General features: G+C 43.4%; 1 protein-coding gene across 1 annotated transcript in view; it reads right to left on the bottom strand.

The window, feature by feature from the left end:
• The window catches only part of fhdc1 (FH2 domain containing 1), a 62856-nt gene that overhangs the window by 11170 nt on the left and 24401 nt on the right, over positions 1-27285 (bottom strand). Inside the window, exons 3-9 of the mRNA XM_071407000.1 lie at positions 23813-23874; positions 14541-14643; positions 14011-14096; positions 12443-12543; positions 9471-9541; positions 9077-9184; positions 4956-5026 (exon numbers count right to left, since the gene is read on the bottom strand). Coding sequence (XP_071263101.1) covers positions 4956-5026; positions 9077-9184; positions 9471-9541; positions 12443-12543; positions 14011-14096; positions 14541-14643; positions 23813-23874 — 602 coding nt within the window. The remainder of the gene's footprint in view (positions 1-4955; positions 5027-9076; positions 9185-9470; positions 9542-12442; positions 12544-14010; positions 14097-14540; positions 14644-23812; positions 23875-27285) is intronic.

Here is a 27285-nt window from a genome sequence, read left to right as displayed (position 1 = left end):
GAGTCGTGGTCAGGTCTGTTCAACGCTGGTCCGACCAATCTGAATCCACGCTTCAAGACTGCTTCGATCACGCGGATTGGAATATGTTCCGCATCGCGTCCAACAACAATATTGACGAATATGCTGATTCGGTGAGCGAGTTCATTAGGAAGTGCATTGACGATGTCGTACCCACAGCAACGATTAAAACATTCCCAAACCAGAAACCGTGGATTGACGGCAGCATTCGCGTGAAACTGAAAGCGCGAACCACTGCTTTTAACCAGGGCAAGGTGACCGGAAGCATGACCGAATACAAACAGTGTAGCTATTCTCTCCGCAAGGCAATCAAACAGGCTAAGTCCCAGTACAGAGACAAAATCGAGTCGCAATTCAACAGCTCAGACACAAGAGGTATGTGGCAGGGTCTACAGTCAATCACGGATTACAAAAAGAAAACCAGCCCCGTCGCGGACCAGGATGTCTTGCTCCCAGACAGGCTAAACAACTTTTTTGCCCGCTTTGAGGACAATACAGTGCCACTGACACGGCCCCCTACCAAAACCTGCGGGCTCTCCTTCACTGCAGCCGAGGTGAGTAAAACATTTAAACGTGTTAACCCTCGCAAGGCTGCAGGCCCAGACGGCATTCCCAGCCGCGTCCTCAGAGCATGCGCAGACCAGCTGGCTGGTGTGTTTACGGACATATTCAATCAATCCTTATCCCAGTCTGCTGTTCCCACATGCTTCAAGAGGGCCACCATTGTTCCTGTTCCCAAGAAAGCTAAGGTAACTGAGCTAAACGACTACCGCCCCGTAGCACTCACTTCCGTCATCATGAAGTGCTTTGAGAGACTAGTCAAGGACCATATCACCTCCACCCTACCGGACACCCTAGACCCACTCCAATTTGCTTACCGACCCAATAGGTCCACAGACGACGCAATCGCAACCACACTGCACACTGCCCTAACCCATCTGGACAAGAGGAATACCCATGTGAGAATGCTGTTCATCGATTACAGCTCAGCATTTAACACCATAGTACCCTCCAAACTCGTCATCAAGCTCGAGACCCTGGGTCTCGACCCCGCCCTGTGCAACTGGGTCCTGGACTTCCTGACGGGCCGCCCCCAGGTGGTGAGGGTAGGTAACAACATCTCCACCCCGCTGATCCTCAACACTGGGGCCCCACAAGGGTGCGTTCTGAGCCCTCTCCTGTACTCCCTGTTCACCCACGACTGCGTGGCCATGCACGCCTCCAACTCAATCATCAAGTTTGCGGATGACACTACAGTGGTAGGCTTGATTACCAACAACGACGAGACGGCCTACAGGGAGGAGGTGAGGGCCCTCGGAGTGTGGTGTCAGGAAAATAACCTCACACTCAACGTCAACAAAACAAAGGAGATGATTGTGGACTTCAGGAAACAGCAGAGGGAGCACCCCCCTATCCACATCGACGGGTCAGTAGTGGAGAAGGTGGAAAGTTTTAAGTTCCTCGGTGTACACATCACGGACAAACTGAATTGGTCCACCCACACAGACAGCGTTGTGAAGAAGGCGCAGCAGCGCCTCTTCAACCTCAGGAGGCTGAAGAAATTCGGCTTGTCACATAAAGCACTCACAAACTTCTACAGATGCACAATCGAGAGCATCCTGTCGGGCTGTATCACCGCCTGGTACGGCAACTGCTCCGCCCACAACCGTAAGGCTCTCCAGAGGGTAGTGAGGTCTGCAGAACGCATCACCAGGGGCAAACTACCTGCCCTCCAGGACACCTACACCACCCGATGTCACAGGAAGGCCATAAAGATCATCAAGGACAACAACCACCCAAGCCACTGCCTGTTCACCCCGCTATCATCCAGAAGGCGAGGTCAGTACAGGTGCATCAAAGCAGGGACCGAGAGACTGAAAAACAGCTTCTATCTCAAGGCCATCAGACTGTTAAACAGCCACCACTAACATTTAGCGGCCGCTGCCAACATACTGACTCAACTCCAGCCACTTTAAAAATGGGAATTGATGGAAATTATGTAAAAATGTACCACTAGCCACTTTAAACAATGCCACTTAATATAATGTTTACATACCCTACATTACCCATCTCATATGTATATACTGTACTCTATATCATCTACTGCATCTTGCCATCTTTATGTAATACATGTACCACTAGCCACTTTAAACTATGCCACTTTATGTTTACATACCCTACAGTACTCATCTCATATGTATATACCGTACTCTATACCATCTACTGCATCTGCCATGCCGTTCTGTACCACCACTCATTCATATATCTTTATGTACATATTCTTTATCCCTTTACACTTGTGTGTGTGTGTAAGGTAGTAGTTGTGGAATTGTTAGGTTAGATTACTTGTTGGTTATTACTGCATTGTCGGAACTAGAAGCACAAGCATTTCGCTACACTCGCATTAACATCTGCTAACCATGTGTATGTGACTAATAAAATTTGATTTGATTTGATTTGATTTAGTAACACACTACGCCGTCATAGATTAAAATCCTGCAGTGCACGCAAGGTCCCCCTGCTCAAGCCAGCGCATGTCCAGGCCCGTCTGAAAATTGCCAATGACCATCTGGATGATCCAGAGGAGGAATGGGAGAAGGTCATGTGGTCTGATGAGACAAAAATAGAGCTTTTTGGTCTAAACTCCACTCGCCGTGTTTGGAGGAAGAAGAAGGATGAGTACAACCCCAAGAACACCATCCCAACCGTGAAGCCTGGACGTGGAAACATCATTCTTTGGGGATGCTTTTCTGCAAAGGGGACAGGACGACTGCACCGTATTGAGGGGAGGATGGATGGGGCCATGTATCGCGAGATCTTGGCCAACAACCTCCTTCCCTCAGTAAAAGCATTGAAGATGGGTCGTGGCTGGGTCTTCCAGCATGACAACAACCTGAAACACACAGCCAGGGCAACTAAGGAGTGGCTCCGTAAGAAGCATCTCAAGGTCCTGGAGTGGCCTAGCCAGTCTCCAGACCTGAACCCAATAGAAAATCTTTGGAGGGAGCTGAAAGTCCGTATTGCCCAGCGACAGCCCCGAAACCTGAAGGATCTGGAGAAGATCTGTATGGAGGAGTGGGCCAAAATCCCTGCTGCAGTGTGTGCAAACCTGGTCAAGAACTACAGGAAACGTATGATCTCTGTAATTGCAAACAAAGGCTTCTGTACCAAATATTAAGTTCTGCTTTTCGGATGTATCAAATACTTATGTCATGCAATAAAATGCAAATTAATTACTTAAAAATCATACAATGTGATTTTCTGGATTTTTGTTTAAGATTCCGCCTCTCACAGTTGAAGTGTACCTATGATAAAAATTACAGACCTCTACATGCTTTGTAAGTAGGAAAACCTGCAAAATCGGCAGTGTATCAAATACTTCTTCTCCCCACTGTATATATATATATTATAATAAATGTGAATAGTTTAAGATTCTGAAACTTTGTGGACTGCTGTAGCAGATGGCTATGTCAGCATTGTAAAATGTGACTTTGTATTCCTGAGACTTGAAGTACTGCTGACCCTGAAAACAGAAATGCCTTGGCTTGTATCGGTCAGTGGTATTGATGTTGCTTTAGATATTGCTATGTTGTGGTTCACTGTGGCAGAAGTGGACCATGTTACACTGTATGGCACTTGTCTATATTTGACCATTGAATTCAAAGGCCTATCTACAGTGCATTCGATAATGGTGAAGGCACGACAGTTAGAGAGGCTGGAAGTAAGGATGATGTGTTAGCATTAACTGTTGGCACACCAGGAGAGAGGGAGAGCTGAACTGTAGCATGCAGAGGTGACCTTGTAAAAGAGCTTGACAGCCACAGGGAAGATAATGCATCCTAAACAGTGCAGTATACTGCCAGAGCCATTGGGAGTTTAAATTAATTTGAAATTCAACTCAAGGCGTTAGTAGGGATCTGTGATTTAATTCAGTGCTGCTGTTATTCTAGCCAATAATCAACCTCTTCATTTGATTGCATTTATACTATGAGTATGTCTTGTACCATATATTTTTTTCTATGGCGTTAAAGCTGCAGTCTGCGATTCATAAAACAACAAAGTGGTCACCTCGCCACTTGGTAAACAGCTGAGGTATGCGGCTGGAGAAATGTAACCAGACTTAAAGCTGCAGTCTTATTAAAGCAGCAGTCTGCAGTTCAGAAAACAACAAACAGGACACCCCACCACTTGTTTAGGTAAACGGCTAAGCGATTGGGGTGGGGCTGCAGAAATGTTACTAGACAGCAGCATTAAGCACAAATCATCATCCAGTAGTAGTCATATAAAGGCAACATATACAGATATGGCTAATGGAGGGAAATAATCCTGCTAATGCTCTCTAAGGGCAGTGGCTGAAGCAAGAACCTAAAAGCTACACATAGCATTCCAGGAACTGAGTTAGTGATCTTGATTGTGAAAAGAGACCCATAAAAGTCCTTATACGGTATAGGGCATCCATAGATAACGGGTATGAAATTGACTGGGAGTCTTCTAGGTGAACTAGTTGTAAGGCTCTTGTCAAAGGAAAGCAGTGCAAATGCTGCGTTCTTGACATGTCAGAGTGTTACGGAAATAAAACGTGCAAACTCTGAGCATTAAGTTGTATCTATTCACGTGCTTTGAAGTCGTTGAAATTGCCCATTGGCTAACGGCTAACTAGGTACGTCAATCATAAACTACAGTTATTATGCTCACAGAATCAATAGATTGCTTTTGATAAATAATGGACTGTTGTTGCATTTAACTGCTGAGAATGCTGTTCTCTAAGTCATTTCCTCAATAGGTGACGCCATAGTTCAGCATGTCGAAGAAGTTGCGACACATAGTTGACACCCGAGTGTCCTACTTTACAGAAATTATGAGTTGGAGGGCTGTTCAAATGGCTTTTTCCCAGTTTGCAAGTTTCCGACATCATGAAGACCGCAAGGACTTTTTACCTGGAAGCGCTCTGGATGTCCTGAAGTTTCTCAGGGAACTTCAGCAGCTTCTCGTCCTTCTTCTGTGCCTCCTGAGTAGATAGGAAAGGAATTATTATTAGCCTTGTATAATGCTTTATTACATGTTATGTACACCCATATCCCCCTTGTAATTTCCAATCTGTTTAATAAAGCTTGAAAATACATAAGGACTCCTTAAAAAAGAAAAACACACAAACATCTGCTATCCTTCCTGCAATATTCAAAATTCCTCTCATTTGGCCGCTGTTTACTCAAACATCAATGTCATGGAATATTTACTAGTGACAACTTCTCTGCTGTTGAAAGGGCATCTGTGGAAAGCCTCTCCTTATTCTGTGTCAAAAAATACATGTTCACACATCTCAAATTCTAACAAACTAATTACTGAATTCTGACCCACTGGGCACACCACGTCATTTAAACGTGGAAATGTTGGTAATATTTGGATGAGATATTGATCAGTAAGATTTCAACCTTTATTCACCCACTCAAAAAGACAGCCTGAAGTTTGTTGAATTCCCAATGTGTCACTACCTTCTAAAAGCACAACCAAATTCCATTGAAAAAACAATGTCTGATGTTTGGTTTAGTTGTCATCTAAACGTGTTATCACTGCACGTTCCATCATATAGAAGCACAACAAAATTCAAATGGGAATGCAATGTCAGATATTTTGTATCCATACACTGAGTATACCAAACATTAGGAATACCTTCAACAAGGGATCATAGCTTTCACCTGGATTCACCTGGTCAATCTATGTAATGGAAAGAGCAGGTGTCCTTAATGTTTTATATACTCAGTGTACAACAACTTCATGTGTTCTCACTGTGCTTCATTCTAATAGCAAAACCAATATATAGCTGTGAGCAGCAATGAACGGGGTTCACAGGATGACAGAAAGGATAGAGATCAGTTGGATAGCAAAGCAAGCACTCTATCATGTAACTATATTCCTTTATGCGCAATCAGTGATAGCATTACTATGTTTATCTCTCAATACCACAAGGATGACTCAAGTGAAGTTTAGTCTAGTGCTGTAGGTTGGTTATCTTTGAATGCAGCAGGTAATCATTCTTAAAGTTATTACTTCATGCTTTGAGTTTACATTCCAATTCTGGGGGAAATTTGACTAATGGTTTATGTTAAGATTTGTGTTAATTGGTATATTGTGGTCATCTTTCAATTCTGGGCCGACTTTGAATGCAGCACCTTATAATTCAAAAATTTATTAGAGTCTATATACCAAATCTCGAGTCAATCTAACTTAAAAACTCGTTGCTTCATTCAAATATGGCCACACTGTACCTATAGGTGTACTATAGCAAATAAGATAATGCTACAAATACTTTGGAAAATATAATTTTTCAAAAGTATTTGTAGCATTAGCATATGTGCTAACATGCATCTATAATTACAGAATGGACATATTTGAATGCAGCAACAATCTTTTCTCAAAAACCATTAAAGACTGATGTAATGTGTCTAAATACAAAATCTGAAGTGAATCTGACGTATGGTTCACGAGGATAAGATGAATGCAGACGATTTTGAGCATTAGCGTTACACATGCAAAGAATGAGTTGTTAATAGTTTCCTTGTTTTTTGAAATATAAATACCAAATTCAGTATGGTTCATTTTAGAGACGGCCATGATATCGATGATAAGTTTGAAGTTGACAGGCCACTGTGGTGTCAATTTACATTGGTTTATATGGACAAGGAAAATCTGAGTTTTGGTTTGTCAATAAATTCGCCATCTTTTGGCCAATCCCTTAGCTTTTCAACTAAGTTAAGACATGTACCGTAGGCCTACATTCTACATTTTGTGTGTACTTTCAGCATATTTTAACATATTAGTGTATGTGCTAATATCCACCTACTGGTATAGTGTGGCCATCTTTGAATGCATCAACGTAGGGACTATTGTGACCAAAGACCAAATTTGGAGTGAATCTGACTTTTATTCCATGACAAGTTTCTTTATGAATATTTTAAGCATTAGCGTAACTTTGTCAAAAAAGTGAATTGTTAATAGTTTCCTTATGTTTTAGGATATGAATGACAAACTTAACATGGTTCATCATGGTAATGTCTCTGATGAACCTAAACGGTTTCAAGTTGTTAGGCCATTGTGGAGTGGATTTACAAAGGATTTAAATGGACACGTAAAATCTGATTTATCAACAGCTCAGCCATTCTTTTTTAAGTTACTCATGGCCTCTAGTTTCTGTGTGCTTCGCTCTGAACTCTGAATTACCTGGATTGTAGTTGAGATGACATTAAAAGTACATAGTGCTATCAATGCTGTTCAATATTCTGCACAGATTATTATAGCAACTGTGAAGATTTCCACAGACCTGCGACCTTTGCATGCTATTTTGAACATGCATGCTTTCTATGATTACATAAGAAGACATTTATAGTTAGTGTAACGTCAAAACGTGGCTCTGGATGTGTTACTCATTTTAAAATTGAATAAATACTGTTACATTAGTTTGTAAAATAGCCTAACTTTAGGCTATTAACTGTGTTACAAAAGTTATATTTGTAATACAATCATCAACATTTAAAGGGAATGAATCTAATGCTTGGATAGTTTAATCTGAGCCACTGGCTTAATCCTATTCTTTAAATTATATTTTTGGTTTAGTTGGAGAGGTGAATCCAAAATATAATTTGTTAACTTTTGGACAAGTTAATAGGAAAAAGTTAATTGCAAAAGTGATATTGAATAGTGTTTAGTTGTCCACACAAACAAAAATCAACATTTGAAGGAATTGTATCTTTTGTACCACTGACTTAGTCTGACTTTAATTCCAGTTTGTCTACAAATTAATCATTGATATGTTGAAATAACCATCTCCATCTCAACCAAAAATCTAAGTTAAAGAATATGACTAAATCATATCAAACTTTAAACACACTTTAAATAAAGTTTGATTTGATTTAGTCCTATTATTTTACTTAGAGATGGAGATGTGAGATGGAGATGTGAGTCCAACATATTAATTATTAACTTTAATATTACATTTCAAATCAACCAAAGCTTGAAATCCTAGGCCCATATGCATTGTCTATTTTTAGTTGAACCCTGGGTTGACTTGAGACAATATCTGTTGATGACTTTGCAAATTCTATAATAATAATAATAATAAAAGGCCTAATATAGTTCTAAATAGTATCATTGATGATATATGACTTAACATTTGTTCTGTTAAACCCACCCCTTGAAAATACTTCGATAACAACAGTTAATCTATTTAGTTATCAAGAAATCTCTCAAAAATCATTCTCACTATAACAAATTGGTAGTAGTCAGTGACAAATATTAAAGCTAAGCAGAGCTGGGCTTAGTTAAAATCCTGGAAGTACATAGTGCAAGTTATTAATGGTTGGTTATCTTTGAATGCAGCAAATGGATGGCTGTAGATAGATCAACTCTCCAGTAGGAGGTGCTGCCCAGCTTATAGCTTTTTTCTGATAGTGGATATAACGTTGAAGATCTGAAGTAGCTTCAAATGTACAAATTCAACAAGGTATGTCTATGTTGAAAATTGGTTACCATGATGACATAATCCTGTGGTTGAAATTTTACCCTCAAAACAACAGTTGATGACTTTTTGCAAATACAATGTATTTTCCACCTAGATTCCATGTCTCAATACATTGACAAATAACATTAAAACAACGTTGATACAACCAGTTTGTTCCCAGTGGGGAGTGTCTGTACTCTGGTCGAATGCCCAAAGGATCCACAGGTCAGCACACTGACTCATACACCCAAATGGTGACATTTCATTTTAAAGTGAGCATGACCAGAAAGAAGAAACCTGAAGATATTCCTGCACACTGCTTGATTACAATGTGATTCTCCACTAATCTGTCTCTCTGTGTGTCTCCTCCAGTGTGTATGTGTGTCTTCTCCTGTGTGTGTTGTGCATGTCTGTTTGTTCCTCCATTATGTGTCTCCTCCAGTGTGTCTGTCTCCTCCAGTGTGTCTGTCTCCTCCAGTGTGTCTATCTCCTCCAGTGTGTCTATCTCCTCCAGTGTGTCTGTCTCCTTCAGTGTCTCCTCCCATTTCTCTCTGTCAGACTCACCAAATCCACAAAATGCAGCAGGTTCATGCCCGGTTTGTTGGCCTTGGTGTCAGCCAGCGAGAGGAGCGATGACAGCTTGAAGCCCACGGCGTTGCCCGCGTAACCGCCCTGCGGGACGGGGAGGAGGATAAACGAGCAGTGTCATAGTGGTGCCATAAAAGCCCTTATCCCACCTTAGCCATCGTCATATCAGACAGATAAGGAGAGAGGAGAGAGGGGGGGGGGGACTAGACAGATGTTACAGATTGATTGAGAGAGAGAGAGACCAAGTGAGCGAGTGAGTGAGTGCGTGAGAGAGCGAGAGAGTGATTGAGGAGAGAGAAAGAGAGGAAGAGAGAGTGAGGATAGATAAAAAGAAAGAGGAAAGTGAGAGATAATGGCAACGTTGGCTTACAGCGTTCATGATGTTTCCAGCCTGCAGAACCAGGTGGAGGATGGCGTGTAGTTCCTCACAGGTCATCAGCTCTACAGAGAGAGAGGAGTGAGGGGTCAATACAAACCCATAGCACGCAGAGCATTCAGCAGTAACCTCCATCAGATCTGGGCTTCAAAAATGTTTATTAAAATACTTTATCTGTGCCTAGCTGAGCTTGCCTGGCTTAATAAACGAATAGAAAAGTCCCAAAACTGCAAACCACGCCCATCTGGCACTCCAGGCAGACTCAAGCAAACGCTCAAAGTATTTGAAAATAATTTTCAAGTATTTCAACCCAGGTCTGCCCCCCCATCAAACACCATCACTGGTTGGAATTAACTTCCACCATACACTTCCACTATAACTCAAGCTAGCTTTCAACTGAGATATACAGCTGTATAGAGATGATGTCATAGTTTTAGCATGACTGTAGGCCTATTGATATTTCAAATACTGTACAATACAGCTAGCTACTCATTAGGAGTAATGTCGGCCCCCATCAAGAGTCTGGTTTCACTAGTAATCACAATCAGGAAGTAGCTTGTCTATGACTTGCACTTTGTTTAAATAGAAAATGGACAACAGCGTAACAAAATGCATCATATATGTACATGCACATCCTAGATCAAATGCTATTCATGATGAGATGGAGTAAACACAAAAAACACCCACAAAATAACAACGGCTCAAACCAACTTATCCAACGTTGCAGCAATGTGGTCAAGTGGATAACACTCCTGGCACATGCCAGATAAGGCCCTGTAGTGGAGATCAGGGTTCAATGCCTTCTTTCTGTGTCTCACTGTCTTCCATCCATCTACACCTGTCTAATAAAGCACGCCAAAAAACCTTGCAGCTATAACCTCTTTTATGTAACATAACGCCGCCCAGAGGCCTAATGTTGATGAAACGATTCTTAATTTTGGCCAAGTGCCCTGCCGAGCTGACATTTCAATTCAGCACTGCCGCGAAGAGGACGCGGTGCATGAGCTTCCTGAGAGGGAAGCCAATAAAGTGTGGCTGAGGGGTGAGAAGCTGTGACTCAGCTAAAATGACATTGAGCCGCGTTCAGCTTAGAGCAAGGGGGGGGTTGGTGTGTCAAATATGTCTCACCATTTATTGGACGCTTTGTAAAAGCCCCAAATTCGCTGAGAGGTGAAACTCCATGTAAGGACGTTTTACGACTCATTCAAAAACCCTGCGCTATGCCCTAAAAGGCCTCACAATGCAGATTTTACAGCAGCCTGCACTCTCAAGACATGTTTAGCTTACTAAATGTATCAGGGCAATTAATTTGCTACATTGGTGCTGCTCTTTAGGCACTACCAAGCTCATTTGAATGTATTAGCTACAGTAGCTGCATACCAACAAATCATGCATAGGCCCACTGTACTACAATAAATGTCAACGTGTTGCATATTTCAGAGCCCAAATGACAAAAACAAGTCGACTGCGGATCATATGATTGGTTTCAGACGCAGTGCTTACTAGGCACCCTACAGTATAATAACACTGACACACTGCGGCCATCCGCAGGTTTCAACTGTTTGTCATCACGGCCTATTTTGTCCTTTGAAATCATTAACCATTAAACAAATGGTTAACCAAATGAGGTCTACTGTCCCTACCCCCGAAAAACTCTCTAGGTGCATCCATCCACGTCTCTATATATCTGTAAAAACAGTATGTATCTCAGTAACTTTCTATCTCTGTATTTAAATGTCTCTTCATTGCATGAACCTCAATTTCTGTCATTAACCTGAAAACCACCTCTGCATGAACCCTGCATCCAGGGGTTGGAAGCAAAATTATTTTTCAATCATTTAGTTCTGAACAGAAATATACATTTTTTGGTTCCGTTCCACTTTTCTAACCAGGAAAATAAAGTTCTGAAATGCTTCGAACCAAAAAAAAGAACTGGTCTGTTCCTTTTTAAACCTCTAAAATAACTTTTTTTTTTTACATTTAGCTCAACATTAATTTACTTCACCAATCAGTGCAAATAGAGCAACTTGCAGTGGAGCAGGTAAGCAATTTAATGTGTATAGGAACGTAGTTAAGAGCAAATTGTATTTTGCCGTAACAGCATAGTTTAATCATAATGAAAGACAAACTGTGCTGCCAGTCACAGTGTGAGGCGCAAGATGCAACTGACATTTTGAGGGTGAGGAGAGAGCGAGAGAGGATGGCGGAAGCATTTGAAGCACTAAGCATCTTGTTATGATATGCATTATCTGAATTAGACCAACACAATTATACCTACGGAAGAGCGGCTTCTATGGAGGAGCTTTGAATATCTTTAGCTAGAATTAAAAACATGTCTTACCTTTTTGTAGCTAATCAATCCAATGCAAAACATGAAAACTATAGTATCCTTAACTAGCATTGAAAAAGTTAATCCATTTTTCTCTAATTAAACATCTCTCCCTAATTTCTGAATTATGCTTGTAATGTCGTCAGTAGGCTACAGTAACCTATGCTTCAGAGGGGAGGGGCAGGTAGCCTACACACACACTGGCAAAGATTTCCAGCTGGCAAGCATACGCTTGGTTGTGATTTTTGTCGGACAGGAAGAAAATGCCCGGAACATAAAATAACGTTATTAAGCGGTTCCCATGCTTTTAAAATAATGGTTTTGCTCTGGAACAATATAGATCACTTTTGTTTTCGGTTCGGGTTCTGTTCCTCAAATAATTTAGTTATTTTCCGGTTTTCTGTTCTGTTCTCTGAACCGGTTCCAACCCTTACCTGCATCTACCACTCATCGACTTTATATATTGGTCCGAATACAGCGCCAGCTCAGATGACACGCACGCACCCGCGCACACACTGGGTCCTCGTTACACCTCAGTGCTGCGACTCAGATATCTAGGTCTCCGGTCGATGGTGTGTGGCAGCACCAGCGGGCGGCGGTGGCCGCTAGCGGGGCAGTGGTGTGACAACATCATTACCTTTGGTGGCCACGCGGATTACATCGATCTCACGGCTCATCACAGCGCAGGATGGAAAGAACTCGTCACGCAGGACCATGGCCTCGATGCGCAACTCAAACCTGGCAGGGGCGACAGAGAACAGGGGGTGTCAGATTCACTGGCACAGGGAACAAAATAGTACAATTTACTATACAACTCCAGGCCCTCAGTTTCGAGGGCCAAAGCACTGCTGGTTTTTATTCTCTCCTAATCAGGTACTGCCTTGATCAGCCTGTTGCATGATGACGAGGAAACCCATGGCCCGGTCCTAAATGACTTTGTGTGACGAATCACACCTGGTCCTAAATATCAACAAGACCAAAGAGATTTGCATAGACTTCAGGAAGCATACAACACTTACCTCTGCAACATCTATCAGAGGTCAGAACATAGAGATTGTAGAAGAATACAAATATATGGGTGTCCTCTTGGACAATAAGCTTCAGTGGAGTAAATGTACAGACCTGATCTTAAAAAAGAGTCAACAGAGACTGTACTTTCTCAATTTTAATGTCGACTGTTCTATACTGACTCTGTTTTACAAATCTTTCATTGAGAGTATTTGAACTTTTTGTATTGTTTGTTGGTTTGGTAATGCCACTGTCAGCCAGAGAAATATACTGAGAAGGATTATCACCACAGCAAGCAAGGTACTTGGAGTCAAACAGACAGGCCTGGATGAGATCTTCAACATCAGGGCCCTCCGCAAGGCTCACAAAATAATTTTAGACCCAAGCCACCACCTGTAATCAGACTTTGAACTACTTCCCTCTGGGTGCAGGTATACGGCACCCCCCGGGATGAAAAACAGAACTAGACAATAATTTGCGCTAGTTGTGAAATCCCTCCTAAATAGCTCGGGCTAATGTTCCTAACGACCCAGTAAGGCCAGCAGGCTAGTCTCTTTTTATTGGTATGTAACTGTTATGGAAGTTGTATTGTCAATTTGTTTTGTATTTAAACACCACTTTAAATGTGTACATGACACTGCAACAAAATTTCCCCATGGGGTCAATAAAGTCAGTAAAGTAAAGTATGACTTACACTTGGCCTTGATCAATTAACTACCAGGGGCGAAAAACAGTAGTAGCTTAGCCCTCGAAGGGCAGTAGAATTGACCTGAGGTACAGCACCAGATACTGCACACCCGTTTATTTAATTGAAAGAAGTACTCAGTAAATTTCTCAAACCTGCACAGTTTATGCTTTAGTATGTAACCATGCATTTTCCTTTGGAGCAAATTTAATTGCAGAATGAACAGTTGTGGGTACTGGAAAAATACTAGCAAGGTAGACTCATGAAGATATGCTTAAAATGGCTGATAAGTGAATCAAGACGTGATTGATTCATGTAGTAACAGGGACGGACTGGGTCCAGAAATCGTCTCAGGCATTTAAAAACACACCGGCCCATGTTTTTCCTCGAGGCCCGAACACCAGCCCATTTATTTTGTTGAGGCCCTCATTATTAGGAAAATAATGATCCTTCTGCACAAAAAAAAACCCGATTTAGACCGGTCGTCATTAGGCTAAATGAGTACAGCTTACCGAGGCACCTGGATCAACAGGTACATGAAGGAGTCTGCCAGGGTCAGTTTGCTGGAGTCCCCTTTGAACTCCCTCAGTTTCTTTACCTGTGGATGTGACAATAAACATATGAACGTGTTCCTATGTGGCTCAGTTGGTAGAGCATTGTACTTGCAAAGTTGGGATCATGGTTTTGATTCCCACTGGAGCCACCCATATGAAAATGTATGCACACATGACTGACTTTAAGCCGCTTTTTATGAAAGCGTCTGCTAAATGCCATTCATATTATATTGTGCTGCAATATGTGCAATCCATAAGAACCAAACCTCAACAACACAAATGTACCTTAAACATTGTTTATGTACACAGTAACTTAGACAATGTCTGTCATTAAATTATTGTGCTCCATCCATTTCAGAATGATTTACTGGTTTTTATATCATAGACATGGAGGAAACCTATGCTAGCTGGGATGTGCTAGTATCCTATTCAAAAACTGTGGTGCATTGCTTGGCTGGTACATTGTGTTCTCTCTCACACACACACACCTCTTCAGACTCGGGCAGGAGTTTGAGCAGGTCTTTGAGGAGATCAGCTCTGTACAGCTTGCCGTCTCCCTGGCGAATGTCCTCCACGATGGACAGATTGGACCTGGATAAGATGAACACAGTGATAAACCTTATAGTGCATTATGATGCGGTTATAATGCATGGCAAGATGTTACAAGCATGTACAGTATGACCCCATTATAATATCTTATTATCATCTGAATAAAAGCCATTTTGAGTCAGTTGACAATTTGCTGCAGAGACACTTAACATACTATAAGCCTTGTTATAAGAGGCTCTTACATGCTCATAACAAGTTATAAGCATGATACACAACATATTATACACCTTATAATAGAACATCTTAAAGGCTCATACAAAACAAGTTATAAAGCCTTATACCCATTGCCTGAAATGGTACTGAAATGAGACAGTCAGATCAGTTCATTGGTAAACAGCACAGGCTCTCACTCTATGTCTGCACAGAGCAGTAAATCCAGCCAATCCTCACACAGGCACTTTGATATGTGAGCCCGATGCCCAGGCCTAATGTGGATTTATGAGCCATGGGACTGGAGAATCCATGAATTGAAAGGGATTCGGGGAGACGCGGTGGGAGCACGTGGAACTGCAACAACATGCTGCTAATTCAGTAAGAATGCATTCTCTGGAAATTGGGTTGTGTCATATCAAATCGGGGGGAATCACTTAACATATGATATTCTCATTGGTGGTCAACTGTAAGGGGGAGAATGTACAGTTGAAGGCAGAAGTTTACATGCACTTAGGTTGGAGTCATTAAAACTCGTTTTTCAACCACTCCACAAATGTCTTGTTAACAAACTATATTTTTGGCAAGTCGGATAGGTCATCTACTTTGTGCATGACACAAGTAATTTTTCGAACAATTGTTTACAGAGATTATTTCACTTATAATTCATTGTAGCACAATTCCAGTCGGTCAGAAGTTTACATACACTAAGTTGACTGTGCCTTTAAACAGCTCACAAAATTGCAGAAAATGATGTCATGGCTTTAGAAGCATCTGATAGGCTAATTGACATAATTTGAGTCAGTTGGAGGTGCACCTGTGGATGTATTTCAAGGCCTACCTTCAAACCCAGTGCCTCTTTGCTTGACATCATGGGGAAATCAAAAGAAATTAACCAAGACCTCAGAAAGAAAATTGTAGACCACAAGTCTGGTTGATCCTTGGGAACAATTTCCAAACGCCTGAAGGTACCACGCTCAGCTGTACAAACAATAGTACGCAAGTATAAACACCATGGGACCACGCAGCCATCATACCGCTCAGGAAGGAGACGCGTTCTGTCTCCTAGAGATGAACGTACTTTGGTGCGAAAAGTGCAAATCAATCCCAGAACAACAGCAAAGGACCTTGTGAAGATGCTGGAGGAAACAGGTACAAAAGTATCTATATCCGCAGTAAAAATGAGTCCTATATCGACATAACCTGAAAGGCCGCTCAGCAAGGAAGAAGCCACTGCTCCAAAACCACAATAAAAAGCCTGACTATGATTTGCAACTGCACATGGAGACAAAGATCATCCTCTGGTCTGATGAAACAAAAATAGAACTATTTGGCCATAATGACCATCGTTATGTTTGGAGGAAAAAGGGGGAGGCTTGCAAGCCGAAGAACACCATCCAAACCGTGAAGCACGGGGGTGGCAGCATCATTCTGTGGGGGTGCTTTGCTGCAGGAGGGACTGGTGCACTTCACAAAATAGATGGCATCATGAGCGAGGAAAATGATGTGGATATATTGAAGTAACATCTCAAGACATCAGTCAGGATGTTAAAGCTTGCTCGCAAATGGGTCTTCCAAATGAACAATTACCCCAAGCATACTTCCAAAGTTGTGGCAAAATGGCAAAGTCAAGGTATTGGAGTGGCCATCACAAAGCCCTGACCTCAATCCTATAGAACATTTGTGGGCAGAACTGAAAAAGTGTGTGCGAGCAAGGAGGCCTACAAACCTGACTCAGTTACACCAACTCTGTCAGGAGGAATGGGCCAAAACTTATTTGTGGGAAGCTTGTGGAAGGCTACCCGAAACGTTTGACCCAAGTTAAACAATTTAAAGGCAATGCTACCAAATACTAATTGAGTGTATGTAAACTTCTGACCCACTGGGACTGTGATGAAAGAAATAAAAACTGAAATAAATAATTCTTTCTACTATTATTCTGACATTTCACATTTTTTAAATAAAGTGGTGATCCTAACTGACCTAAGAGAGGGAATTTCTACTAAGATTAAATGTCAGGAATTGTGAAAAACTGAGTTTAAATGTATTTGGCTAAGGTGTATGTAAACTTCCAACTTCAACTGTATGTTTCAAATGTCTAATTAGCCTTGTTAGCATTATCAACCTGCCTCTTTTCTGCATTCAAGATTCCCATCGATATGAATAACAAATAACATACTGTAAGTAGTTTGAGTTACTGTTAGCAACAAATTTGTCTGTGAGTGACATTATACTGTACTGCACTAGCGACTGTGTTACACAAACGAAAGTGTCCAAGTCCAGTGTGGACGAGGCAGTGTTGATAGGTGCTCTTGTGATAAGAGTCAAATACTATGAAAATACCAGGGAGAGCCATGCAAAACGTCCTATGAGATCAGCCCTCTGGCCCTGTACACACTCAAGTTGTACAACTGATGTAAAACGCATTTCAAATCAAATCATATCAAATTGTATTTGTCACATTTGACGAATACAACCTTACAGTGAAATACTTACTTACAAGCCCTTAACCAACAATGTAAAAATAAATAAATAAGAGTAAAAAATAATTAAACAGCAGCAGTAAAATAACAATAGTGAGGCTATATACACAGGATACAGGTACAGAGTCAATGTGCGGGGGCACCGGTTAGTCGAGGTAATTGAGGTAATATGTACATGTAGGTAGAGTTAAAGTGACCATGCATAGATAACAAACAGAGAGTATCAGCAGCGTAAAAGAGGGGTCTGGGTAGCCCTTTGATTAACTGTTTAGGAGTCTTATGGCTTGGGGTAGAAGCTGTTAAGAAGCCTTATGGACCTAGACTTGGCACTCCGGTACACTTGCCGTGCGGTGGCAGAGATAAATGTCTATGACTAGGGTGGCTGGGGGCCAATTTTTAGGGGCTTCCTCTGACACCGCCTGGAATAGAGGTCCTGGAGGGTGGGAATCTTGGCCCCAGTGATGTACTGGTGTCACGTTCCTGACCTGTTTTCCTTGTTTTTGTATGTGTTTAGTTGGTCTGTGTCTGTCGCACCACACGGGACTGTTTCGTTTTCGTTCGTTTGGTTAGTCTGTTCCTGTTCGTGCGTTCTTCGTGTTTATGTAAGTTCACATGTTCAGGTCTGTCTACGTCGTTTTGTTGTTTTGTAATTTTCCAAGTGTTTTTTCGTGTTCGTCTTTGCTTTAATAAATATTCATCATGTCTTCACAACACGCTGCATTTTGGTCTGATCCCGTTACAGAATCACCCACCAACCAAGGACCAAGCGGCGTGGGAGAAAGCAACAGCGATCGCAGGATTTCTGGACATGGGAGGAAATATTGGACGGTAAAGGTCCATGGGCACAGCCAGGAGAATATCGCCGCCCCAAAGCTGAGCTGGAGGCAGCGAAAGCAGAGAGGCGGTGTTTTGAGGAGCTAGCCCGGAAGCAGGAGAAGGATCTGGGCTACACTACGTGGGAGGAGATCGACAGGTGGGCGATCGACCCAAGGAGAGTGCCGGAGCCCGCCTGGGATTCTCTGGCGCAGTGTGAGGGATACCGGCGAATGGAGGCAGCACGACGACGCGGTAGGAAGCCTGTTAGTCAAGCCCAAAAATTTCTTGGGGGGAGGCTAAAGGGTAGTGTGGCGAAGTCAGGTAGGAGACCTGCGCCAACTTCCCGATCTTACCGTGGAGAGCGAGAGTACGGGCAGACACCGTGTTATGCGGTAGAGCGCACAGTGTCTCCTGTACGTGTGCATAGCCCAGTGCGGGTTATTCCACCTCCCCGCACTGGCAGGGCTAGATTGAGTATTGAGCCGGATGTCATGAAGCCGGCCCAACGCATCTGGCCTCCAGTGCGTCTCCTCGGGCCGGCATACATGGCACCAGCCTTACGCATGGTGTCCCCGGTTCGCCTACATAGCCCAGTGTGGGTTATTCCACCTCCCCGCACTGGTCGGGCTACGGGGAGCATACAACCAGGTAAGGTTGGGCAGGCTCAGTGCTCAAGGGAGCCAGTACGCCTGCATGGTCCGGTATATCCGGCGCCACCTCCCCGCCCCAGCCCAGTACCACCAGTGCCTACACCATGCACCAGGCTTCCAGTGTGTCTCCAGAGCCCTGTTCCTCCTCCACGCACTCGCCCTATGGTGCGTGTCTCCAGCCCGGTACCACCAGTTCCGGCACCACGCACCAAGCCTCCTGTGCGTCTCCAGAGTCCTGTGCATCCTGTTGCTGCTCCCCGCACTAGCCTGAAGGTGCGTGTCCTTAGCCCGGTACCTCCAGTTCCGGCACCACGCACCAGGCCTACAGTGCGCCTCAGCCGGCCAGAGTCTGCCGTCTGCCCAGCGGCGCCTGAACTGCCCGTCTGCCCAACGCCGTCTGAGCTGTCCGTCTGCCAAGCGCCGCCTGAACTGCCCGTCTGTCCTGAGCCTTCAAAGCCGCCCGTCTGTACTGAGCCTTCAAAGCCGCCCGTCTGTACTGAGCCTGCAAAGCCGCCCGTCTGTACTGAGCCTTCAAAGCCGCCCGTCTGTCCTGAGCCTTCAGAGCCGTCTGCCAGACAGGAGCCGCTAGAGCCTTCCGCCAGACAGGAGCCGCTAGAGCCTTCCGCCAGACAGGAGCCGCTAGAGCCTTCCACCAGACAGGAGCAGCCAGAGCCTTCCGCCAGACAGGAGCCGCCAGCCAGCCATGAGCAGCCAGAGCCGCCAGCCAGCCATGAGCAGCCAGAGCCGCCAGCCAGCCATGAGCAGCCAGAGCCGCCAGCCAGCCATGAGCAGCCAGAGCCGCCAGCCAGCCATGAGCAGCCAGAGCCGCCAGCCAGCCATGAGCAGCCAGAGCCTCCAGCCAGCCATGAGCAGCCAGAGCCGCCAGCCAGCCATGAGCAACCAGAGCCGCCAGCCAGCCATGAGCAGCCAGAGCCGCCAGCCAGCCACGAGCAGCCAGAGCCGTCAGCCAGCCATGATCAGCCCCTCAGTCCGGAGCTGCCCCTCAGTCCGGAGCTGCCCCTCAGTCCGGTGTTGCCCCTCATTCCGGTGTTGCCCCTTAGTCCGGTGCTGCCCCTTAATCCAGTGGGGTTAATTTGGAGGGTGGCCATTTGGAGGAGGCTACGGAAGCGGGGTTTGACTATGGTGGGGTGGGGACCACGTCCGGAGCCGGAGCCGCCACCGTGGACAGATGCCCACCCAGACCCTCCCCTAGACTTTAGGTGGTGCGCCCGGAGTTCGCACCTTGAGGGGGGGGTTCTGTGACGTTCCTGACCTGTTTTCCTTGTTTTTGTATGTGTTTAGTTGGTCAGGGCGTGAGTTGGGGTGGGCATTCTATGTTATGTGTTTCTATGTTGGGTTAAATGTGTTGCCTGATATGGTTCTCAATTAGAGGCAGGTGTTTGACGTTTCCTCTGATTGAGAACCATATTAAGGTAGGCTGTTCTCACTGTTTGTTTGTGGGTGATTGTTCCTGTGTCTGTGTTTGTCGCACCACACGGGACTGTTTCGTTTTCGTTCGTTTGGTTAGTCTGTTCCTGTTCGTGCGTTCTTCGTGTTTATGTAAGTTCACATGTTCAGGTCTGTCTACGTCGTTTTGTTGTTTTGTAATTTTCCAAGTGTTTTTTCGTGTTCGTCTTTGCTTTAATAAATATTCATCATGTCTTCACAACACGCTGCATTTTGGTCTGATCCCTACTCCTCTTCAGACGAAGAGGAGGAGAGAAACCGTTACAACTGGGCCGTATGCACTACCCTTTGTAGTGCCTTGCGGTAGGAAACCGAGCAGTTGCCATACCAGGCAGTGATGCAACCAGTCAGGATGCTCTCAATGGTTCAGCTTTTGAGGATCTGAGGAGCCATGCAAAATCTTTTCAGTCTCCTGAGGGGGAATAGGCTTTATCGTGCCCTCTTCACGACTGTCTTGGTGTGTTTGGACTATGATAGTTTGTTGGTGATGTGGACACCAAGGAACTTGAAGTTCTCAACCTGCTCCACTGCAGCCCCATCAATGAGAATGGGGGCATGCTCGTTCCTCCTTTTCCTATAGTCCACAATCATCTTCTTTGTCTTGTGAGCCATGACCAGCCTTTCAAAGCACTTCATGGCTACGGTAGTCATTGAGGCAGGTTACCTTAGGGACAGGGACTATGGTGGTCTGTTTGAAACATGTTGGTATTACAGTCTCAGTCGGGGACAGGTTGAAAATGTCAGTGAAGACACTTGCCAGTTGGTCAGCGCATGCTCGGAGTACACGTCCTGGTAATCTGTCTGGCCCTGCGGCCTTGTGAATATTGACCTGTTTAAAGGTCTTACTCACATCAGCTACGGAGAGCGTGATAACACAGTCATCCGGAACAGCTGATGCTCTCATGCATGCTTCAGTGTTACTTGCCTCGAAGTGAGCATAGAAGTAATTTAGCTCATCTGGTAGGCTTGTGTCACTGGGCAGCTCGCGGTTGTGCTTCCCTTTGTAGTCTGTAATAGTTTGCGAGCGTGCCACATGCGACGAGCATTGGAACCGGTGTAGTACAACTCTCACGATCCGGGTGAGAGTCCCGCTCCTTGAAAGCGGCAGCTCTAACCTTTAGCTCAGTGCGGATGTTGCCTGTAATCCATGACTTCTGGTTGGTGTAAGTACGTATGGTCACTGTGGGGACGACGTCATCGATGCACTTATTGTGATACAAGGGAGAGTTTTTCTGCACAAAAATAATTACACAAGCATTGTGGAGACACCGCACAATGGTTGCGTAAACAACAATTAGTATCACAAAAATATCAGTTGAATCACACCCATTGTGTCAAATGTGTTGTACATCAGTTGTACAAGCTGAGTGTATACAGCACATGCTCTGTGCTGGCATGCAAATCCTGAGCTACAACTCTCTCCCAGTCTACCACACCACAGTGAGTTAGCATTAGCCACTCCAGACTGCTTATGTAATACATAGGACTTATTGCAAGCCAAAGCTATTGCCACCAATTAAACATGAATGAAACAATGTGGACCTTTTCTCCTGGATTATCAACCCAGATAATCTGAGGGTCCGTTTTGTGATATTACTAAAACCTTCTCTGTGACTGTATTTTGTGTGTGTGTGCGTGTGCGTGTGCGTGTGTGTGTGAATGTGTATTGTATGCGATGCATTGCTCTTCCTGAGTTGATATAGTCAGGGTCAATACTGCTATATTCCTCAGTAAATGTAGGAAATGGTCCAAAGAAATTATAATTTTTTACATAAAACAACTTTGCGGGGGCCTTTGAAGGACACATGCACAGACAGTGATGTGGTAAGGCCAGACTATACTTCTTCTGCAGGCCATCATGTCCCCACGCCATACTTATTAACTGTGTGTCTGAGCTGAGGAGAGCACTGCCAGTAACACACACACTGAATAATACAGTATATGCCCAGTCAGGCTGGGCAAAGAAATACTTTGATTAAAAAACCAACTCCAGGGGTTTTTCATTAATACTACTGCTGTATAAAACATGGAGATTTTAGGGTGAGGGACTTCAATATCCCTAGACAGAAACGTTAAAATATCTAAAATGAGTCTAAGCCTTATTTATACTTTACGTATGTACGCAACGCAATAACGCAATGAAATATGCAAAATGGCAATCCTGCGTAGTTGCGTTAAGTTACAAAATGCACACGTTTGCATATTTTTGCTTTGCAAGAACATAGGACCTCCAATTTGTGTAGCTAATTCTGTATTTTCGTTGTGTACACGTAAGACATAAATTAGATCTAAGACACTCAAATAGGACAGAAAGCTTGGAGCTTGGGGACTTTCAGACAAGGGACTCTGATCCTTATGTGAGTTTTCAAAAGTCTTAGACAAGAAACTTCATTACGATACCGCTATGTCCTTCGTGGTCAGCCCAGTTATGACGAAGTTTAATACAGAATCGGAAACCTTTATCATCTAGCTTTTCTTGGCATTTAGGGAAATTGTAGCCTGCAGACACTGTTTCTGCATCCAACTGTGCAGCAGTGTCGTCTTGCCAAATAAGACAATGACAAGCATAAAAAGATTGGCAAAAAAGCTGGAATTTACCCAAAGGATTTCAATAGCATTTTGATTTAAACACTATACTGTCATAGCAAGTTGTATTACAATAAAATATCTTCCTATATAGAGTAGTAGGCATCAGTGAGCACTTCAGTCTGAGCGCATGGTAGGTCACCTTGGGAGTTGGGACCATTTAGCATTTGAGTTACGTTGTTTCGCGATGGAAAAGTCAGCCAGATAAAATAAGGGCTAAAGCTGTGTCTGATTACTCTGGGGACCAGTGGGAGGAGAGCTGGACTGTCCACTAAGCACCTGGCTGCTATGGAGACAGGTACAGAGAAACAGACAAATGGCGCAAATATGCACACACGAGCGTGTGGGAGCATGCATGCATGCACATGCACGCACACACACCTGCACAGAGATATACTCAAAAACACACAGACACACAAACACCTGCACAAACACGCATGCACATACAAACACAGGACACGAGTTCGGTAAACACAAATAAAGGTCATTCATAGGTGATGCTTTGAACAACAAGTGCAACAGGCACAGATAGTTCAAACTAGTTGTACTATAATTGGCCTCGCCCCTCTATGGAAATACCCTAACCCAGTGGTCCTCAAACCTGGTCCTGGAGACCCAAAGGGGTGCAAATTTTGTTTTTTTGCCCAAGCAAAATCAAATCATCATCAAGCTTTGATGATTTGAATCAGGTGTGTAGTGCGAAGGCAAAAACAGCAAGGCACATAACCCTAATTACTCAGGTAAGTCGCTCTGGATAAGAACGTCTGCTAAATGACTCAAATCTAAATACAAAGAACTCCATAATTACAGGCATACATGCACACACACGTGACCTTATCACCAAGTGGTCAACCTAGCGTGCCGGACTAAGGACGCCACCAGTTACACGACGGCGTTGTGTTTCACACAAGACGCCTCGTTTCTCTCCCTCAGGCCGATCGGTGGAATTTCATGCACGCTTTATGTAAACTAATCTAACAGAACTGGAGGAAGACTTACTTCTTGAATTGCTTGAGGAAAATGCCCACGTTCATGCCCCGCTTGGAGTCCAGAATGCTGATCTGAGAACAGTAGAAAGAGAGGAACATGATTCAGTACAGGAGGATATATGTGGGAATGATGGTGATGCTAGATTAGGGTTGCAAAGCTACCGGTAATTTACTAAAGTTACCGGGATCTTCAATAATTGTGGTAAATAACAAGGTAAATAAATGACTATACAAAACATTAAGAACACATGCTCTAGCGCTTAACGATTACAAACATACCCATTACATGATGCAGCCACCACTATGCTTGAAAATAATGAAGAGCAGTACTCAGTAAAGTGTTGTATTAGATTTTCTACAAACATAACACTTTTTATTCAGGACAAAAAGTTATTTACTTTGCCACATGTTTTGCAGCATCACTTTAGTGCCTTGTTGCAAACAGGATGCATGTTTTAGAATATTTTGTATTATGTAGAGGTCTCCTTCTTTTCACTTTGTCAATTAGGTTCATTTTTAAATCAATCCATGATTGTGCCCCCTCAATACATGTCAGCCATGCTTTTAAGTTATGTACCAAGTAGGTTCCTCAGGTCCTCTTGGAACTGGCCTTTAAACTATCCCAAAGCCTAGGACCAAGAAGCATGGAGAGGCAGCCTCTAGTTATTATGCCCCCAGCCTCTGGAATAGCCTTCCAGAGAAACTGAGGGGGGCTGAAACTGTGGACATAATTAAAACAAAGATCTTAAAACACATATTTTTAGCTTTGCTTTTCCTTAGGGTGCTTTTTAGTTGTTCAGTTTGCGTAATTCTTTTGTTTTTTATCATATGTGTAGTAAATATTTCAGCTTTTATTTTCATCGTTTTTTATTCGTTTTTCCCCTGTAAAGCACATTGCGTTGCATTCCACGTCTGAAATGTGTTGTATAAATAAAGCTTGATTTGATTTGATTTAGTTTTGTAGAGTAACTACAATGTTGTTGAGCCATCCTCAGTTTTCTTCTATCACAGCCATTGAACTCTGTAACTGTTTTAAAGTAACCATTCAATGTTCAAATCTGAGTTTGTGTGTTGTATGTAAATAATATTAATATTTTAGCTGACCGAAACACATTTAGATGCATCTGGAAATGATGGACAAATGAACATTCATGGATATAGTCTTCTTAGAAGGGACAGGAATAGACATGGTGGGGATGTAGCACTGTACATTCAGAATCATATACCTTTTAAGAGGAGGGATGACCTTAATGTATGTCAAATAGAGGCACTGTGGCCTCAAGTACATCTATCTGCCTCACCAGGCACCCATATTGGTGGGATGTGTGTATAGACCTACTAGCTCTAAGGTGTCCTATCTGGATGATTTATGTACTGGGTTTGACCAGGCCACAGATAGTAAAAAAGAGATGTATTTATCTTGGGTGATTTTAATATGAATGGGAAGGATCATAATAATTCAAATAGAACTAAATTGATGAGATATGCCGAGAACTGTGGTTTGAAACAAATGGTTAATGATACTAATAGACCATCAAATAAGTTGGGTCACCGTTCAGACACGTGCATTGATCTGATCTTCTGTAATATACCATTGCAATGCTTAAAAGCCAGATCAATGCCAATGACAGACCATAATATTGTGACCATAACCATGAACACCAAGGTTCCAAAGAAACCCCCAAGGATTGTGGTCAAGATACATTTTTAAACATTTAATCATGAGCTATTTCAAAATGATTTGGCTGCTGCACCCTGTGAGTTGATTTGTCTAGAGGATGATTTGAATCACACTACAGAAAGTTTTATTGATTTGCTCACTGATGTAATGGACCATCATGCTCCAGTAAGAAAGAGTACAGTTGGGGCTTGTCCATCTCCATGGATTGATGATTCACCAACTACTTCTCAGATAGAGTTCAGTGTGTCAAATCGGAGGGCCTGTAGTCCGGACCTCTGGCAGTCTCTATGGGGGTGCCACAGGGTTCAATTCTCGGGCCGACTCTTTTCTCTGTATATATCAATGATGTCGCTCCTGCTGCTGGTGATGCTCTGATCCACCTCTACGCAGACGACACCATTCGGTATACATCTGGCCCTTCTTTGGACACTGTGCTAACAAACCTTCAAACGAACTTCAATGACATACAACATTCCTTCCGTGGCCTCCAACTGCTTTTAAATGCTAGTAAAACTAAATTAATGCTCTTCAACCGATTGCTGCCCGCACCCTCCCACCCGACTAGCATCACTCCTCTGGACGGTTCTGACCTAGAATATGTGGACAACGACAAATACCTAGGTGTCTGGTTAGACTGTAAACTCTCCTTCCAGACTCACATTAAGCATCTCCAATCCAAAATTAAATCTAGAAATCGGCTTCCTATTTCGCAACAAAGCCTCCTTCACTCATGCTGCCAAACATACCCTCGTAAAACTGACTATCCTGCCGATCCTTGACTTCGGCGACGTCATCTACAAAATAGCCTCCAACACTCTACTCAGCAAACTGGATGTAGTCTATCACAGTGCCATCCGTTTTGTCACCAATGCCCCATATACCACCCACCACTGCAACCTGTATGCTCTCATTGGCTGGCCCTCACTACATATTCGTCACCAAACCCACTGGCTCCAGGTCATCTATAAGTCTTTGCTAGGTAAAGCCCCACCTTATCTCAGCTCACTGGTCACTATAGCAACATCCACAGGTAGCACGCATTCCAGCAGGTATATTTCACTGGTCATCCCCAAAGCCAACACCTTCTTTGGCCGCCTTTCCTTCCAGTTCTCTGCTGCCAATGACTGGAACGAATTGCAAAAATCACTGAAGCTGGAGTCATATCTCCCTCTCTAAATAGCACACCCAACTACCTCAACCCCACATCATTACTTACCCTCTTGCTCTTTTGCACCCCAGTATCTCTACTTGCACATCATCATCTGCACATCTATCACTCCAGTGTTAATGCAACATTGTAATTATTTTGCCTCTATGGCCTATTTATTGCTTACCTCCCTACTCTTCTACATTTACACACACTGTACATAGATTTTTCTATTGTGTTATTCGACTGTACGTTTTCCTATTTGATCATCGACTGTATCCTACTTCATTTGCACACACTGTATATAGACTTTTTCTATTGTATTATTGACTGCATGTTTGTTTATTCCATGGATGACCTGTGTTGTTTTTTGTCGCACTGCTTTGCTTTATCTTGGCCAGGTCGCAGTTGTAAATTAGAACTTGTTCTCAACTGGCCTACCTGGTTAAATAAAGGTGAAATAAAAAAATAAAAAAAGCTTTAAACTGTGGAATACCGCAGGGCAGTTGCCTTGAGCCACTTCTTTACTTAATATATACCAATGACCTTCCTCATGTCTTATCTGAAACTCAAGCTGCTATATTTGCTGATGATACTATCATTTCTACAGCAAGACAATCGGTTCAACAGGTACAGCAAGCTCTACAAGTTGATC

The sequence above is a fragment of the Salvelinus alpinus genome, chromosome 6, assembly GCF_045679555.1.
Source record: "Salvelinus alpinus chromosome 6, SLU_Salpinus.1, whole genome shotgun sequence".
NCBI classification, from domain to species: domain Eukaryota; kingdom Metazoa; phylum Chordata; class Actinopteri; order Salmoniformes; family Salmonidae; genus Salvelinus; species Salvelinus alpinus.
Note: the sequence above shows the minus strand (reverse complement) of the source record. Positions and strands in the feature narration are given on the sequence as shown.